The 19,715-nt window shown below is 31.1% G+C and overlaps 1 protein-coding gene across 1 annotated transcript; it reads left to right on the top strand.

Moving 5' to 3' along the window:
* The first annotated feature begins 1,006 nt into the window (after nucleotides 1-1,006).
* LOC149909900 (MFS-type transporter SLC18B1-like) lies at nucleotides 1,007-16,368 on the top strand. The gene is made up of 10 exons (XM_090118270.1): nucleotides 1,007-1,228; nucleotides 10,342-10,511; nucleotides 12,078-12,225; nucleotides 12,627-12,813; nucleotides 13,128-13,243; nucleotides 13,751-13,944; nucleotides 14,251-14,346; nucleotides 14,586-14,754; nucleotides 15,027-15,175; nucleotides 15,728-16,368. The coding sequence occupies exons 1-10, from the start codon at nucleotides 1,118-1,120 to the stop codon at nucleotides 15,897-15,899; spliced, it is 1,512 nt and encodes a 503-aa protein (XP_089974396.1). The 5' UTR covers nucleotides 1,007-1,117; the 3' UTR covers nucleotides 15,900-16,368.
* Nucleotides 16,369-19,715: the final 3,347 nt, after the last annotated feature.

The raw sequence follows: 19,715 nt of genomic DNA on the forward strand, positions 1-19,715 counted from the left end.
CGAAAATTGGATTGCCCTGATATGATTTTTTTATAACGTCCATTGAATTTAGTTCAATATAAATAAAAATTATAATTCTATTACATTCAATTTTTTTAGTAGGTACATATTTAGTAGGTGAAAAGGGCAAAATGGACTGTTATCTATGAGCTATAATTGAAAATATCATAAAATATTGAAGTTTTTTCGCACTGAAATTTCTAATAATATATGTATTACAGAACGTAGGTATGTGTGATGGGATGACTGTTTCCAAAACACGATTGGAAAAATTTTGTTTGGTAAAAAAATCCTGAAGTTACCTCTAAAATATCATATAAATGCTCATCACAACCGTATTTTACGATAATAATTCGTGTAAAATCACAAATACATAGGTATTTAGTATTTACCTTCTCGATTTCGTGACTGTTTTAGATTTAGAAAATAGGTACTAAATATTTTCATTCACTTTTTGATAAAAATGTGAATGGCGCTTACGATTTTTAGTTTCGAGCACGTTGATTCCATAATAAACGCGGACCCCTAACCTAAGGCGCGAATAGCTGAATGTGGCTGAATAATTATCGCTGACCGCCTAACACCTCTTAACTAAAAATGACTGGCCACAAATACTGAACTTCACAAAAATAAAATTAATAACGGGTCGTTGAACCCTAACTCGTAGATATCATAAATCATGTAAGTAAATTGTTTACAGTTATGTAGACAATTAAAAACATTTCAATAATAGCAATAATATTATCAACAGAGATGTAATAGTTATCTCGTACTGGATTCTGTCATAACTAATCAATAAAAAGAGAAATTTCTGAACTGCGTATTACATTGGCGCCAAATGTATCAAGCACAGATAATAAATTTAATAAAAAACGTCAATGTACATCGGCCAATTCGATAAAACAATGGAGTTGAAAGTTCAATTAATGACATTAGTGTCATAATATGATTAAAATTGTATCTTACCCTCTTCATTTAGTCAGTTAATTATTTGCTTCAAGAAAATTGGCACGTTTGGGAACTGTTGGGATAATTATTAATTTAGTGATTTGTGTTCGTAATTCGATGATAATTTGAATTGTGATTTTGTAAATTAAATTGAAGAATAAGGGTTAAAATGCGATTAAAATTTACAAGGCGACAATGGTCAACGTTAGTTGTAATATCGATTGCGGACTTTTGTAATGCCATATGTGTTGCGTTACAAGCGCCATTTTTTCCACAAGAGGTCAGTATGAAAATAATGGTTTTAATTTTTATGTAGGTATTGAATTTGTTTCACATAGGTAGTAAGGAAATCATAAACATTATACCAAGACATGGTAGACCGCTGAATTGTGTTGAAGGCTTAAAAAATATGTTAAGCTGAAATTACGATAAATTGATCGAATAAAATGACGATTATTTCGTATTTTTGTATTTCCAAAATATAAAATATAAATGTAAGATGAACCAACTAAAAATAAGCACACTTATTTTAACGGCTATTTCTAACGATTTCAGGTTTTTAAGTTCTTTTTGGAACCTTGTTGATTTCATAAAATGTTTTCTTTACTTTTATTTTGTACTAGCGATCCGCCCCGGCTTCGCCCGTGGCACATGTTTACGTTTTCTCTACATAAGAACCATCCTCGTACTTCAAGGAATATAATAAAAAAAAATTATCGAAATCGGTTCAGCCGTTCTCGAGTTATGCGCTTACCAACACATTTTGCGATTCATTTTTATATATAAGATAAAATAAAACACCACCCACTTAATACGTTACCTACCTATTCAAAAATCGATTATTCGGTAATTATATTAATTTAAGTTCCTAGCACAATCGATTCATATACCTATGTTTTATTGTGTTTAACGGAAATGGAATGGAACCTGTTAAATATATAAATAATCATAAATAATAAAACATTTCAAATATCAATATCAGTCGATATGGTCAATTGACTTTATTTATTGCACCTCATACCTAGCAATTTCAATATATTTTCCAATTACTTTAACATTATTTGTATTTATTTATGCAATTTACATATTCTAAGTACATAAGTGTACCTACCTAAACGTAATACGTAAATCACAAGTGTTTAAAAATACTTTAGACTTAAATAATTTATTTTTTCTATCATCTAAGTATCTATATCTATAACTGAAATATTATAATTTTTAGACAATCAATATAATCCATAGTTAAGTATCAACTATAAAAAAGTCGGTTAAAAATATAAACTTACTCAATAAAATATCTAAATGAACTTAGTATTTAAATATATAGATGCGTTTTTTTATATGCCGAAGCCCGAAACATTAGATATATAAATTTGAAAAATTCTAATGATAAGAAAGTTAGGTTTGCGCTGTTTAGAAGACAATCCTATTATTTATAATAATCAAATGATTTGTTCACTTCAAATCATCTTAGGCAGGCATGAGTGAGAAATTTAATTTTTATTCCTTCATGTCATAGCTATTCATTCATACATTGGGAATAGGTACTTACCTAGTATTTTTAACCTTTTAAGGCCGATCTTTCAATCCTTGGATAAAACTTACCCGTCCAATAAAGGATAAGGTATAAGGTACAGGATAATATTAAATAAAATATGTATGTACCACTAGTGAACTTTCAAATACGGGTAATTAGAATATATTTTTAAAATGGTAGTTTAAATATGTTATTCGACGAATAAGTTTTAACCAAGGATTGAAAAATCGGCCCTTAACCATTTTAAATAAGAAATCTATAAACCATAGATATTATAATCATTTACTAAATAATATAATAAATAAAATAAACAAAACATCCGTCAATTTGAATTAAATGTCCCTTGACCTGTTTTGATTATTCGATAAATTATTGTAATATAATATCATTGAAGATTCTATACGGTTCTGGAGTAATTTTAGTAAATATTTGTTGTGATAAACGATTAATTTAACATTACATGTATTTAGATTAGAATATAACGTTCATTTACCAACGTTATCATAATATACAATAATGGTTAAGCAATATCAAAAATATCAATATCAAAAATATGTACAGAAGCATCAGGTATGTTTTTATTTTATTAATAGACTTCATTATATTTTAACATAAATTTAAAAGTAAAAATATTATACTCGCGACTTAATCATACAAAACTCGGCGGTATAAATAAATCATGTTTTAAACCTTGGCAACAATGCGTTAAATGTGCGTTTTATTCTTATTTAAATACTGGCATAGTATACAAGTAAATTTATATCCTAGGAATAAATTGAATTTTCTGCGTTGAGCATTCAATTTTCAGCCGAATATCGAAAGCAAAATAAACGGCTTGGGTCGAACAGCTAAAAAACGAATCTTCCCAATCTTCAGTTATTCAAGTGACACTATCAACCTTATAACTTCGATATAATTTCAACAAATAACAAAGGTTAATGACACATACCATTATAGGTTTTTACGTACGCGATATCAATTGGCCTTCACTTTTCTTTATATCCTCCTTTTTCTTTCAAGGAAATGGAGTAACATACGTAGGTATGACTTGAACACGGAATCTGTTTTGATATTTCAGCGACATTTAGAAGTTCATCCGACATGCATCCTACGTGAATGTCGTTGTACTTTAATTTGAAGGATACGTTATTACTTCCTCTAATATAAAGAAGTGTAAAATGTTCCTTTTCTTTTATATTATTACTAGCTGTGTACCGCGGTTTCACTCGCATTGCTCCCGTCTTATAACTTATTGGTCTTAGCGTGATGATAGAACTTCGATAAATGGGCTATTCAACCATGAAATAATTTAGTCAAATACGAACGGAATTTGTCCATTTTTATCAGCATTCATCGAAAGCTTCGCGTTCACATTCAATGTTCATCTATGAAATAGGTACAATTTCTGAAAATGTATTTACATTATAGCATCCGTCTACGGCAGTATTATCAACTAATTGTCTTATAATTTACTAGCTGTTGCCCGCGACTTCGTCCGCGATTACGTCGTTTTAGGTCATTCGTCGTTTAAAAAAAATACGTGACACTTTATTTTTGAATGTTCTTAATTGTCTCTTATAAAATTTAACTACATTAAAATTGAACACTCTGAAAATCTTAAAATCGGAGAAAATTGAAAATCTGAGGAAAACATGAAGGAATATGATTTAAATTCTACATTACTTAGTATTTCAAATAATAATCTAAATTAAATGTAGATTAACAGTTTGAGCGCACTGTTATAGAATATGTACCTAAGTATTAAATTACGTTAGTTTACATAGTAACAAAACAAAAACACGATGACTTTCTTTCGCGCTCGGTACCACAAACTAAGCATGTTAATGGTACGTGGCCCGCGTCACTTGACCCCCCGCGAGTTCCCCTCCTTTGCTATGCGAAAATATGCGAAAAATTGTAATACTGTGGCCTGGGCGTTATACACGCCCAGGGAGTTCCTGAGTGCCGTCGTCGACGTCCGTCTATCGGCATTTATAACAATCTTATATTAATATCACCATCTTGAGGAAAAGCTTCTAATGTCGATTTAAAACTGCATACATACGAATTAACCTGATGAAACATGTTCTAAAATTGTGAAATGAGTTCAGTTTTAAATTCGAGAAATATTGATAATTCTTGTATTCGACTATTCGTTGTAGTCGAATACAAAATATATTTAAAGAAACTTAGGTTGGCCTTCAGGCAAAAGGGATCCTATCAAATGGTAAACTTGACCTTGTATCTTAAAAGTAAGCATGAAAGGACCTTCTGATAATTGTTGAGCACCAAAGGATCATTTGAAACGCACTACTATAAGAGCGAATATTGTCTAAGAACTGTTTAGATTGCACGTCATGTTCCTCTAAAAGTAGTGATTTCAAAGGTTCCGGTGTATCTTCAAACGAAAGCCGACTCCTTACTCCACTTTAAAGCATTACAAAAATAACATACTACGTTAATATCGCCTATACAGAAGATGATCTGTAATCAATTGTGAGGTTATAAGAAAACCCACTTTTATATTTGTCGGACCCCACCACCGAATTCGTAGATTGATCTTCTATGTTTACCTCTAAGTCATTAAGACTATGCGAAATCTGTCTGCAGTAAGAGGGGCCTCTCGCTATTCGTCCGTTTCCAGAGACCGAATAGTTTCAATTCTTAATCTTTCATTAAACAAACTTAATAATCGTTTTTGTCTCAATTAATTGTAATATTCGCGTCCCTACTCTAGTCATTGCTTATGCTCATGTTCATCTTCAAGAGATCGAATAATATTATGGTGCACCCTATCATTTGTCAAACGGTCTTCATATTGAGTAAAAGTTTCAGATTCTCGAGATAAAATGTGACGGCCGTGATCAGCTGTGAGACGTTATACCCTCTCAGTGAAGGTTTCGGTCTCACGGGATAGTACATGCCGTTCGCGGTCAGCTGTGAGCCGCAATTCTCGTTGTGAAGCGGTTTCAGGTTCTCGGCATAACACGTGTTGTTTTCGGCCTAGAGTATACCTCTAACGATTCTTGAGAACTCTTATTTCTCATTTTCTTAGCTTTGCTCGAATTTCGAGATAAAGATTTTTTAGGTGGCACTGATGCATGAAAATAAAAATTGAGTTAAAACGGACTGAGAGTGTTATAGACAAATATAATCAGAAAGCTTCGAACTCCTAAGCTATCGGAAGTTACACGTGTTATTGTGAGTCAACCATAAAAGATAGACATTTATGATGGGAGATATTTTTTATATAATAAGGAGAACATTTCTTTCATACATGATTTCTGTGTAGCTTTAACCATTAAGGTTGCACACGCGACGAAAGCTTAAAAATGGAGTTACTGCTCTGCTCAGGAATATGAAAAATAATTGTACCAAGTTTCGTTTAAATCCGTCGAGTAGTTTTTGTTTCTATACCGGTTATACGGACAAAAATTTTACTGTTTGCTTCTTTGGCATCAGTGTCGATCCCTAATCACCCCGTGATAGTTATTTAGGAAATATATTTCATGTACAGATTTAATAAACCTAAGTATACATAATATATTTAGATTCCAATTTCCATGTAACGTTAAATTCGACTATACAATAACTAACAGACAACGCAGGTTACTCTCGTTTCCGTAAGTTGAGGCGGCTACATATTCGGTCCTCATAACATCACTTTTAGTGAACGAAACGACAGCGCGGTTTAATTCGATGCCAACACCATCAGAAAAAAGGAAATATTTTTAATTGTGAAAAAATATTATGATTTACACTATTTTAATATAAAATATATGGCTGTGAGTGTGTAAAAATAAATCCAGCTAGTTTCACATCACACTTATGTTTATAATTAGCTATACGACATGAAAATATACATATTAATTACCAAGCAATAATCATACAGGTAAATACTGAACAAAAGTATTAACAGTCAAAGTTTATTTTTACTAACATTTAACAACACCCATGTAAATGATGAAGAAATGATAATTATCAACGAACTAACCTTTTCTATAATACTTAACACAGCACATTTTTTAAATTATCTTGCTCAACTCTGCTCAAAAATTTGAGGGTTTTGTTGGAACTGTAATGTGTCAAAACTATGATATATCTAAACTACGATACAACTTGCATGCGGAAATGCTCATTACAATCAGTGAATTTAAAGAATAACTAACAACAACTATTCAATTTTATTGAGCTGATGAATATCTTTTGCCTGGAAGAGATCACCGCCGCCTAATAAATATACTGTGTTTTCTTATAAAATCGTAACATAATTTCTTTTATCTACTAAATTTTAATAAATAAGTTCTTTTTGTTATTTTTATCTAAAAATGATCTTGAGCTTATATTAGGCAAAAGTATACATTAACTTTTTATAATTTCAGGACCGCACCTTAAATGGGGTGCTCGGAAAATATGCCTACGGATTATTAATAGAGAAATGATACCTACACAACAAAGTTATGTTGGTTCCATTTTATTTATAAAATATAATGAAAATGGGCAAATATAAAACTTATTATGTAAAATGATTAAAAATAAATAAATGAAGCAACTACGATTCAAAGAAAACATCTTTTTCAGTGTGAAAATGCTCTAAGCAATCCTGGATGATGAGTAGGTATAATATCATGTACTCTCATCCCAGTACGGTCGGTACCTCGATAGCCATAACGATAAATATTATAATCAGATAACAGCAAAGTCAGAATAAAAATCATAACTTGTACAGTTGTGAGTGCAAAATTTATGTTTCATTTGGCAATAACATTTTTTTCGGTACTAAAACGTAGTAGTTTGATATGTGGTTGGCTGCCCCTCCTCTCCTTCCTGAAAAATATCCTCCAAAATTACCCGAGATACTTCCAATGATTGAACCATACGTTGGACATTAACTTCAGTCAAAAATTGACGAAGCGGATTACTAATTTCCACTTAATCCTTGCTGCCACTATCTTCATCATCAAATCATCAATTTTCAAGTGGTGTTGTAAAATTGTCAGCAGAAATAGTCTTCCAAAGGCGATATAATTTTATGAACATTGAATCTGTAAATAAAAAATCAAACGTTAATAATTGTAAATCAATAAAAAAAGCTACTTACAAATAAAATTTTATCAACAAACTACTGTTCCCAACGCACCTCAAAATCTTGTAAAAGTCAAAAAGAATTCATCATTTTATTATTTCATTCTAAAAGTGTAATATAAAACCATTATAAAACCAATAAAAAACATGAATTGCTATCATTATAAAAATAAATACCTATAAAAGTAACAACTTACCTTTTGTGGGAACGCATGGTGAAAATTCACAAAACACGAAGATTGAATTTGATATTTTTGGTTTTATGACATTTATTTTAATTTTATTTATTTATTTATTTATTTATTTATTCAAATGCTTTATAAATATAAATTTATAAATAATAAATTTATAAAGAATAGAAACATTCGATCACGAAATTATGTGGGTTCGAGTCCCGCCTCGTGATCGAATTTTTTCTATTCTTTATAAATTTATAAAACACGAAGATTAAAAATGTAACCAATGAACACAATCAATATTAGATTAATTGTAATGGTGTCTAGTTTGACTTAAAATAATAAACATCTACCCTCACTTTTAAAAATGTAGTATATTCACACGAAATATAAGCGCACCTTATAGGGAAGGGAAGATATGGGTTAAAGAGTTAAATAAATAACATGATTATATTTAAATTATTAATTTTCAACAGTTGTTCAGTAGTGATAACATGTAAATTGATTTGATTTTTACGAAATCTCATAGATGGCGCTGTTTCAAATTTGTCTTTATACTACTAAATTCATTAAACTGTTTCTCTGCCCAAATTACGTAAATGACATAGTTTTTATTTTGTAAAGCTAGATAATAGCATGGCTTACTCGAAACCAACATTTAAACATGAGTCTTTAGATTGTACGCTGTCGTAGTACACGGAATATGTAAGAAAAATAAAGGTTCACAGCTCCTCCCGCGAAGGTGATATCATGATAATATGTTTAAACTATCCTCACCCGACCTCTTAGGAATATTCATGCAAAATTTGAAGTAAATCTATGCAGTACTTTCTGAGATTAGCCCGGAAATACATACAGACAAACAGACAAACAGACAAACCGACAAACAGACAAAAATTCTAAAAACTATATTTTTGGCTTCTATATCGATTATAGATCATGGATCAAGTATTCTTTTAAAAAAATATTCAATGTACAGTTTTGACTTTCCTACGATTTTATTATATGTATATAGATTTTAAACTATAAATACTATTAATATTGCAAATATTAATAACAATTGAATATACGTATAAAATCTATATGTACGGTGCGTCAGTGCGTTGATCGCGTGATAACCTCACAAGCAAAGCGGGGTTATCACATTATGTTCACAATATAATTACTAGGCGCTTACAAGTTATAATATGTATCTGGGTGAAATATCAATTACTTTCTCTAGCGAGAAACAGGAGACATAAGTCTTTATTTGTTATATATTGCTCTTGGCGTAATTCGTTTTTATCGAAGCTTTTTATTATATTTTTCAAGAATTTCTATGGATTAAATTTCATCTTTTAGTGCGTCAAACTGCTTGTATGACAGATATGTAGATCTAGATTCTTGGTATTATTCCCACTTCGTGTTTCGTTCAACTTAAAAGAGCTTATAGCCGTAATTAGCTTTCCACCCACTGTATCATATCTAGAACCTATTAAAAAAACGCATCAAAATCCATTGCGTAGTTTAGTGACCGACATACAGATAGACATCGAGAAACGACTTCATTTTATACTACATAGAAAGAAAAATACTCATATTTTCATCAATTGAAAGGAAACAGAAAATTTATCAATATCCTGAATTTACTAAGCTCATATAGTGTATTTCAATATGTACGAGATATTATCATCTCAAAGAAACATGATGTACACGCACGTGACGCTTATATAATAAACAAAATTATCTACAATCGTGGTGTCTATTTTTATTTAATATAAATAAAAGGCAATTAACAAGGTCACAGATCAAAGAGTAACAGATATTTCGTAGTTAAGTACGTCGTAAATCATTTTATCTCAAGTTTTGGAAACTTTAAACTACCTATATATCAGGTAAATGTATCAATTATATAGTAATAACATTTCACTATGATATCGATGAACTCAAGTCATATATTTTATGAGTTAAGTAATTAAAATAAAAGCCTAATGACTATAGCACACTCGCAAAGATAATACCTATAAATAAAAACTGTAGAGATAATGTATATAAAATAATGCAAAGGCTAGCAAGAATATAATTATTATTTTTATATATGTCGCAGATACACGCAACAGATGCAGAACACGAATTAAGCGCGTCACACACGGTGAAGATACTATAATGTTTTATCTTAAGATACTGTTATATTTTATATTACAGTATCTTAACGCATCCGGTATCAGCGTTCGGACCATCATTTTTCTTTTTGTCATTGCGTACTAAGACTCCTGTAGAACCGCCATCCTGTTACAAATGACCCACAAAATTTCGCGTCATTTGTAACAGGATGGCGGTTCTACAGGGGTCTGAGTACGCAATGACAAAAAGAAAAATGATGGTCCGAACGCTGATACCGGATGCGTTAAGATACTGTAATATAAAATATAACAGTATCTTAAGATAAAATATTATAGTATCTTCACCGTGTGTGACGCGCTTTAGAGAGATAAATCTTGCTGAAACATTTCACCCAATCATTACAATAGGGTCAATCAAGAGATACTTGTTCATTCTGCTGAACGCGTTAAAAATAATAAAACAAAGATAAAACCATAAACAATTTATTTCCAGGCAGAGAAGAAAGGCTGCACAGCTACAGAGTATGGGCTGGTCTTCGGAGTGTTTGAGCTCGTAGTGTTCATCATCAGCCCCCTGTATGGGGCACATTTGAATCGCTTGGGTCCCAAACTTGTGTTCAATGCGGGTATATTGACTACCTCAACATGCGCTATTTTATTTGGGTAAGTCTTATATACGTTTTTATTAGTATCCATTCAGAATGCATGCTTTTTAAAATAACTGATCCATTATTATAACTACTTAGTACATACTTACATATAGGTTCAATATAATTCCACCTAATGTAATGTTACTTACAAAAATAGTTAGTTTAGTTAAAATCCCACGCAAAATATATTATGCTACTGAGAAAATGATTACAATATTATTTATGGTATAAATCCTGAAAGAATATTTTCTTTCGGATGTTCATTCTACTAGGAGAAATTTTTGTTGTTTGTAAAGATATATATTTTGTAAATTGCGTCAAAAGTCCATTAAAAGTTTTGGAAATAATATTGATAATTTTGTAAAATAAACATTGCATAATAAAATTGTTTTCCTTATTTAAATTAGTAAACACATACTTTGTATTTACGCAATTGCTGGTATGGTGTAGTTAATTCCGTGTTTATTTTTAAATATTTTTTTTTTAATTCTCGAATCTCGTTAAATATGTATATTGCGTCAAATATGTATATTTTTCTGTTTGCCAAATATTTTAATTTTTAACAAAACAGCTAGTATGTAGCATCTTAGAGGTTTTTCTTTCAGTGAACATTATTTTTTTCAATCGTCTTTTTTCAAGAAAAGTTCAGTCTAATTATTAACTTCGTACCCCTTTTTCAAAAATAATTCTATTGTTACTTAAAACTTAAATGGGTTTTAATGGTGGCATGATAAAAAGTGTTTAATGATAATAAATTCATATTGAATGCGGAATGAGAGTAGGTATAAGAGCTCTGCCTCACTAAAATGACATGTCGACGGCCACGTATCCAAAATTAATATTATAATGATGAAATGCCCATATTGGCGACGTTGCTAAACGGTCACCTCACCATATATTATTAGTTAATATTGAAATGTATCGAACCTATACTCGATAATATGGATAACCATTGCGAACTCTAATGAGGCAGAACTCTACATATTTATTTATTATTTATATTTATTTATTTATTTATGATAAGGTACCTTACAGCTAGTGATACAATTTTTGAGATGAATAAATACTAAGCTACGCCAATTAAAAGGTACACCAATAGGTAGTAAAAATAATATACGTATGTGAACAAAGACTAGTATAAGAATTTTACAAATGATAAGAGAAAATATTTTAATTTCATGTAGGTAGGTAAAGTAAGCATTGATCATGCCCAATAAGTATTTATAAAGAAAGGAAATGTTTTTAAATATCTTCGAATTCATAATAAATTAAAACCAACTTAATTTAATATTAAGTAAAACCTGGTAAGTAGGATGTGATTGTGAGTGTGAGTGTGTATTATACTTACATTTTTTTTATCTATACTGATATTATAAAGCTGAAGAGTTTGTTTGTTTGAACGCGCTAATCTCGGGAACTACTGGTCCGATTTGCAAAATTCTTTCGGTGTTAGATAGCCCATTTATCGAGGAAAGCTTTAGCCTATATATTATCATCACGCTAAGACCAACAGGAGCGGAGCACTAATGGTAAAACCGCGAAACACAGCTAGTGTATGATATGAAACTGTTTTCACCAGATTGTTGGACAAAGTTGACGGTCACATACCGTTCGTGACGCTGGCGTTCACGATACGAATCATAGAGGCTTTGGGAAATGCGGCTTTCCTCACTGCTTCTTTTGCTATCATAGCAAAGGAGTTCCCTGATAATGTGGCTACAATGTTTGTGAGTATTTAGAATTAAGCTGCTTAAAACGTTTTATATAATAGAACTAGAGCAAGGTTTTATTTCGCCAACCTTTATACGACACAATGCATCTACGTACGGGTGGGTCCTCGCAGAACGAGCAGATTAGCGAAGCCATAGCGAAGCATTTTCTGCGTGAGGCTGCTGGCTCTGTGTGGATCCGCCTATTATGGTACCTTCATTATGTAGGATGTGTCTACAATCTACATCTATCAAAAAATTATGCTCTAAAAAGTGCTAGGCGTTATCTTTTACCCTCGGATATTTGCGGCTCTTTTTCCAGCACCTGATCGAAAGTTTATTTTTTTTTACTACATACCCACATCATTTTATTATCTCAACAAAACAAATCTTGCAAAATTATTATATTTTAATTTCAGGCCTCCCTAGAAACTTTCTTCGGGTTAGGGCTCATAGCTGGTCCCATGATTGGTGGAGCCCTTTACAGCGTGGGAGGATACTCCTTACCTTTTGCTGTTCTTGGTGCAGCGCTCTTATGTACTGCTGTGTTATGTTATATAACTCTTCCAAAAGCTGCTGATGATGAAGATATTAAACCTACTGGACGTAAGTTGTAGTTTTAGTAGATTTTCAGTGCATTGTTAAGTGAAGTATGTATTCCGTATATTAATGAAGTAATTATGTTTTTTTTGTAGATTTTGACGGTATGTAGGTGAAATGAAGTATGTATTCCGTATTTTGATGTGGCAATTTAATGCAAGAAATCATAAACGTGTAAAATTTTTATTTCCCCTTGTAAAATTAATCAAAAAGTACAGTAAAGAATAATATTTAATAAAAATAATTTTTGATGTCATTTTTTTTTACACTTATTTTGATGAAAATGAGCAAATTGAAAGTAACATTTGAATTTATTTCAGCTACCATGATGTCAGTATTGCGAATTCCTGGCGTTTTATTAGCAGCAATTACTATAATATCCACCAGTTTGAGTATAGGCTTTCTGCAAGCGACATTAGAACCGCATATGAGACAGGTATAAACTTTTAACTTTTTCTCTTGCTCCCACTATAGTCAAAGGTGAAATTTGTTAAATATTTGTGTGAATATTAATATTTATTTTAAATAATAGGCGTTTGGTTAAATATTAAATGGATACTGGGAAAAGCATAGACATACTTTTTAATAAACAAATAATTCGTATGAAATTGACGTATATAATTATTTATTTACTTTCTGTTCAAACTATATTCGGTAATAACAGTATTCATTATTCTTCTTTACCTTCATTTTGCCGTAAGATAAATTTCATATAAAATCTCCTGTCGACATTATAACAACAATTTCACTTCCAAGTTTTTTTCTAATTTAAAGTAATAGGTGTATATTTAAAGTACAACTTATATTAGTCATTTGATGCTAATTATACTTTAACATAATTTTTTGTCTACTTTAAAGTAATAAAATGTAAAAAAGACTCTTATCACTGTAGTTGTTTTGATGAGTTTAGTGACAACTATTGGAAAAACTTTTCCTATTGCAGTTCAGTTTCTCGCCAGTAGTGCTAGGGGTTATATTCATAATCAACGGCGGTATATATGCGCTGTCAGCCCCCGGGTGGGGTTGGCTGTGTGACCACCCCGCGGTCAAGCCGAAGTACATCACTAGTATAGGACATATGTTCGTGGTTGGCGCGTTTTTGCTTATTGGACCGGCGCCTTTCTTTGATATGCCTACGTGAGTATTGATGTGATGAGAACATTATTTATTCCCTGGTTGAATGGTGACAAAATGTAAGATAGGAAATGGAAGACAAAATGTAAAAATATAAAATGTGCTTATTATGTAATGGCTATTTACGATTGGCAATGTAACCGTAAAACCCCTATTTTGCAAGAACTACTTTGACATTGAAATTTTTATCAATTAACTAATTAAGTAACTTTATGTTTAATAGCAATCAATGAATGAATGTATAACTCGAGTTTCCATTTGAAAATAACAATTAATATACAATATTTAACATTTCTTGTTTATTTGCAGAGTATTATGGGTTACTATTTTAGGTTTGATTCTTCACGGACTTGGTATGGGAAGTCTATTAGTATCTTCATTTTCAGACGCTCTGAGCACTGCTATGTAAGTACATTTTAAACATATTATTACTGTTCTGTCAAATTTTATCTATATTAAACTTTTCTAATTGTGAGAAAACAGCATATCCCAGTTTATTAAAAAAAATCTAACTAGTGACGATAGCTAAGTTAACGTGGTGGTTCCAAAAGAACATAAAAGCCTATGCACACACTTCGGGTGGAATTAAAATCATATCCCTATCATATTTTTAAATAGTTTTAATTTATAAATGTTGTTTCCAGTTCAAGCGGTCTCCCCAACTCAATAGAAACATATGGGCTAGTATCGGGTATGTGGACGTCCACTTTTGCTCTCGGCGCCTTCATTGGCCCAACTGTGTCCGGTCTTCTCTTTGACTCTATCGGATTTAGAAGTTCTACTACGTTTATTGTTATTCTTCATATATGTGTGGTGAGTATTATATGAGACTCTGATCTCCAGACTATGTAATTCTTGTTTATGATTATTCATAGTCATAATTTTATATTTTTTAGTATTCTACAAATTCGGAAAAGTAGCAGATATTTTCTGTATATGAATACTTTTGAACTGCATCATTGAACTCGAATCCTTGCATCTATGTAAAACAAAAAAATGATCTTAATACTTCATGCGTTTGAGTCATGTTTATCTTTATTTGCTACTAGTGCAGAAACAACTACAATTTTTTTTTCATAATTTAGATGTTCGTAGTACTAATATTCCTATGGACGTGTGATCGACCGAAAATGGAGGTATCAGTTTCTGCTGGAGATTTGCTTCAACTGGATGGTACTTTGGATGAAAGCGTCCTTATTGGAGAGAAGTTTATACCCACAGCACGACCTAAGAGGTAAGGGAAAAATATTTAAATTTTAGTTTCAACATAATTATGGTCTGCGATGCCCCACGCGGTTTGTAAATATGACGCTTCATGATTGATATTTTTTGAAATATCTTCAAAATAGTTTTAGCACAAATTCTCTAAAATTACCAAAAATACTACAAGCCCTATCTTATTGGAAAATAAATTTGATATCATGTATAGATCAAGTCTATTTTAGGACTTAATGTAATAAAAAGTTACCTAGTATTGAATTCATGTATACCGCTAGTTTTATATGCCCTGTCCGATCAAGATTTTATCTGTGTTCACCAAGGATAGAACCTACTATCTATCGATTGTAATACCAATACGCTTAGCATACTAAGAAGGTAGTTGTGAAATCAATCAGAGAATCAGTTCTCAAATCCCAGCACATAATATTCTAGAATTTTAGTTTAAATCAGTCATCACGTTTTTTCACACTGGAACGAATACGCCTTTAGCACTTCGATAACCGCCCTGTACATTTTTCCCTACCATATCAGAAATATTCTACAACTTTCTATCCATTTTCCATAGTCGTCGTTACGGCATTAGCGTGGAACAATCTAGGCCTCCAGCAATGAACAGTCTCATAGCGTGCTCCAGTTATAAGAATAGACGGAGCCCTTGGAGCCAACGTACTCCGAGATACAGACCCTCGTATGGGAGCCTTGATACTAGGTTCAGGGGTTCTGTGTCCATTACATAGATTTTGGCAGTTTTTTTGTTATTGTGATGTTCTGTGCCTGTTAATTTTTCTTTTTAATGATGTACCAAAGCTTTTATGTTTATCTGTAGTTGTATTTTTTTTGTTTTTATGTGATGTTCCGTTTTAGAGGCTTATTTTTTATTGTACAATGATATTTTGAATGTTTTAAAAGTAAAGGTTTTTCACTGGAACTGAAATTAAATGTTTTTCTTTCTAGTGCTATCGAATTATATCTGTCTTGTGTACTGTTTTCTGCCTATATATGAATCCTGTGAAAATATTCTTAGCAACATTTTGGTTTTAAAGAATCAGATAATATACGCAGGCGTCATAAAAAATAATTTAATACCAAAGTTTAATATAATATTATGTGTAGCAAATATCATTTATCACAGTGTATTTTTATAATACTAGTAATTATAAGAGCTATATATTAAAGAATAGAGTTAAGATTTTTATACGTTCCTTATAGATATTATTATAATTTCTTTAATTATAAAATATTCAATAATTTATACCTAAATACGACTTATATCTCTGTGAATATAGTATTTAGCTTAATAATTATGAACAATAAATGTATTTTTTAATAAAATAAATGTGTTTTTCTCTTGGATTTACACCTTATAATTTGCAAATAAGACGCGATAAAATGCGCATAATATAAGCACAGTTTTATTTCATATTATAATATATTTATATATTTAAAGCAGATTAATATTCAAATAAACTTTGTGGGTCAGATCAGAGTAAATAATAGCAAATATTCACAACATAGAATAGAATATTACTTTTGTCGAGAACAAGTTACCTACCTACCTATATATTTATCTTTCCGATAACTAAACAATAACACATACTTCTCTTAAAATTTAAATACTTAATGTAATCTATATTAACGAAGTATATTTTTATTTAAATTTATTATAAACGGTTAGATAAAAAATTTAGAAAACATATATGGAAGTTCGTGGAAGGTCGTCGTGGATTATGGAGAGAATGTCACAACCGGTCCGCATGCTATTTATTAAAAATATATCCTTATAAAGTGGTAAGGAAATTTATCTACTGTATACTAATATTATAAATCTGAAGAGTGTGTTTGTTTGAACGCGCTAATCGCAGGAGCTACTGGTCCGATTTGAAAAATTATTTCGATAGATAGCCCATTTATCGAGGAAGGCTATATGTATATAGTCTATATTATATTATCATCACGCTAAGACCAACAAGAGACCACTACGGGTAAAACCGCGGGGCACAGCTAGTATATAATAATAACAGAATTGAAATTTCAAATATTTTTCTTGAGGATTGTATTAAAAAAAATTGCAAAAAAAATTTGAACCACCATTTTAGTTCGTAATATGCATTCAAATGATGAATCTCGTCACATACAATTAAACTTCACTACAATTTGGGTACATTAATGTATAATCTACTTAGCAACGACCCCAACCTTGAACTGTACCCAATTATTATTATATTAATAATGGAAACAATTCCACCGTGAAATAAAAACACAAAAAGCTTAGCTCCAGCCATCTTTTGGGCATGACGTCATACACTTACTCATTCTGATGGTTATCCTTAAAATGTGGTGTCATGATAACAACCGGTCCCCTTTGGTATGCAAAAATTGAAACAATTGTTACATCTTAGTAGTTAAAGAAGTTTAAATGTCAGTGTAAGTTTCTGAAAGAATCAATTTAATAAAAAATAGATTTAATAACAATAAACATACCTTTAAACTAACATAAGTGTATTTAATTTTGGCTGGTATTCGTCCTAAATATATTACATTATATAATACTAGCTTTCCACCCGCGGCATCGCCCGCGCAGTCAAAGAAAAACCCGCATAGTTCCCGTTCCCGTGGGATTTCCGGGATAAAACTTATCCTATGTCCTTTCTCGGGTATCTCTATACCAAATTTCATGCAAATTGGTTCAGTAGTTAAGGCGTGATTGAGTAACAGACAGACAGATAGAGTTACTTTCGCATTTATAATTATTAATAATAAGTAGGTATGGATATATGATTATTTTTATAGTCATGTATATTAATAGATGTTTATTAATATCAGCATGCTGCGTCTATCTTTACATATTGTAAACACCATAAAAGTTTATAAATTAATGTTTATATATATTTTCGGTAACTTACAAAAAGAGTAGGCGTAGGTAATAATACAGTCTCATACTACTGAATTTAACTACTAAAAAATAAATATAACAAATACATACATAGTGTCTGGCTGTCTGACACTTTAGTCACCGCCAGTCGCCAGATATCGAAACAACAGACTCACGGATGTATCTTCTTTTATTGTATGTATATTATTATTATATTTTACTCGCTCAACTCAGAGAAGGTAGCTATTTTTGTAAGGCAGAGTAGGCAAAGAATCACCTTAGAGGTGTATGACATATAAATTTTAATTTATCCAGTACTATCACAAAGAGCTTATTTAAATATCATACAACAAATATCCAGAGATCAATAAGTAATTTCTAGTTGTTTACTTTAACTAAAATAGAATAGTAATTAAAATAACCGTCGATTGTTATGCTAATTTAAATTCACGAATAAAATCGTCAAAGACATAAATTTACTCAAATGTCCTTTAAAACATATTTATTTAAATTTATAACAAAACACGCTAAACGTGAATTTCAACAGTCACGGATTCAAAACAAAAGTAACGAACTAAATTTGAATGGAGATGTTTTTAATTATATTCTATAAACCCACTTATTAAGACAAGATCAGCTTTTTCATGTGAATCGACAAACAGCCTTCAAAGAACTGAATCGGTTCCAAGTTTTTATGTCAAAGAATCTACGCATGGGAATGGCATTCATTGAAATAACAAAAAAATCAGCATCTAAAGAATACGCAATTGTAACGGCTCTACCATCTGATATATTATTTTCATTTGAGATAAGCTGCATAAAAAATAAACGAGTTACGGAGTGCAAAAATAAAACTGTTGAAGCTTCAAGTACCAGGGCAATAGGAATAGATACTATCGTGAGTGCCGCTACGCAGTAAGGTGAATGTACCTAGTGTGTATCTGCTGAACAAATATTAAGCATATTATGCTATAGTATTTATTAATTTAAGTGTTTAAATATGTGCATGATCTTAATATTGAACAAACTTTTTACAGTCCTCAAACTCTAAAGAGGAAATTGAAAATATACCTACTGAATGAGTATGAACACCAAAATTTTTCTTAGCATAGCATTAATTTCATAGCATTCAAATACGTTATTATTGAAAAGTTAAATTAAATTATACAAAGGCGGGTTTCATATTAATTAAAAATAATAAAAAGCACTTTAGGATCGGGCACACATCCTTTAACTTTACGCTGAAATTATATCATGCTATTACTAGTACAATTCACAAGTAAACTTTATAGTTTCGCAGCAATATTCTCTCTCTTTCACACACTCTACAATAACATGAAACAGACAATAAGGCTGCACAGAGGGCAAAGATGTTTATATGAAACCAGTCGAGCCTGCTTATGTCACGACTTGAGTTCAAATTTCGAGTAACTGAGTTCCCAATATTGAAGTAAACGGTACAAAAGAAAATGGAAGTACATTGTTTAAATGTTCATGCACACTTTTTGGTGAAAAATATTAAATCTAAAGCCATAAAATGTGGATACATTAATTTGTGTTTTGTCTTAAATTATCAATATTTCCTTTGAAGCCTTCAGGAGGTATGATTATTACAAGCCTACTTCGGTAAGCTAAAATTCTAAGTAGCCTCGGAGCATCTAGTTCAAATAACAGCGAAGGA

Source organism: Colias eurytheme, chromosome 3, assembly GCF_061535395.1.
Source record: "Colias eurytheme isolate Ceu_HAF_F1 chromosome 3, ilColEury1 Martin Lab GWU primary, whole genome shotgun sequence".
In the NCBI taxonomy this organism is placed as follows: domain Eukaryota; kingdom Metazoa; phylum Arthropoda; class Insecta; order Lepidoptera; family Pieridae; genus Colias; species Colias eurytheme.

Bases quoted from the DNA above. Each gene is read 5' to 3' on its own strand.
- LOC149909900 (XM_090118270.1), top strand. From the start codon at position 1,118: ATGCGATTAAAATTTACAAGGCGACAATGGTCAACGTTAGTTGTAATA. The intron at 12,814-13,127 runs GTAAGTTGTAGT...AATTTATTTCAG, and splicing joins AGATATTAAACCTACTGGAC to CTACCATGATGTCAGTATTG. The intron at 15,176-15,727 runs GTAAGGGAAAAA...CATTTTCCATAG, and splicing joins CCCACAGCACGACCTAAGAG to TCGTCGTTACGGCATTAGCG.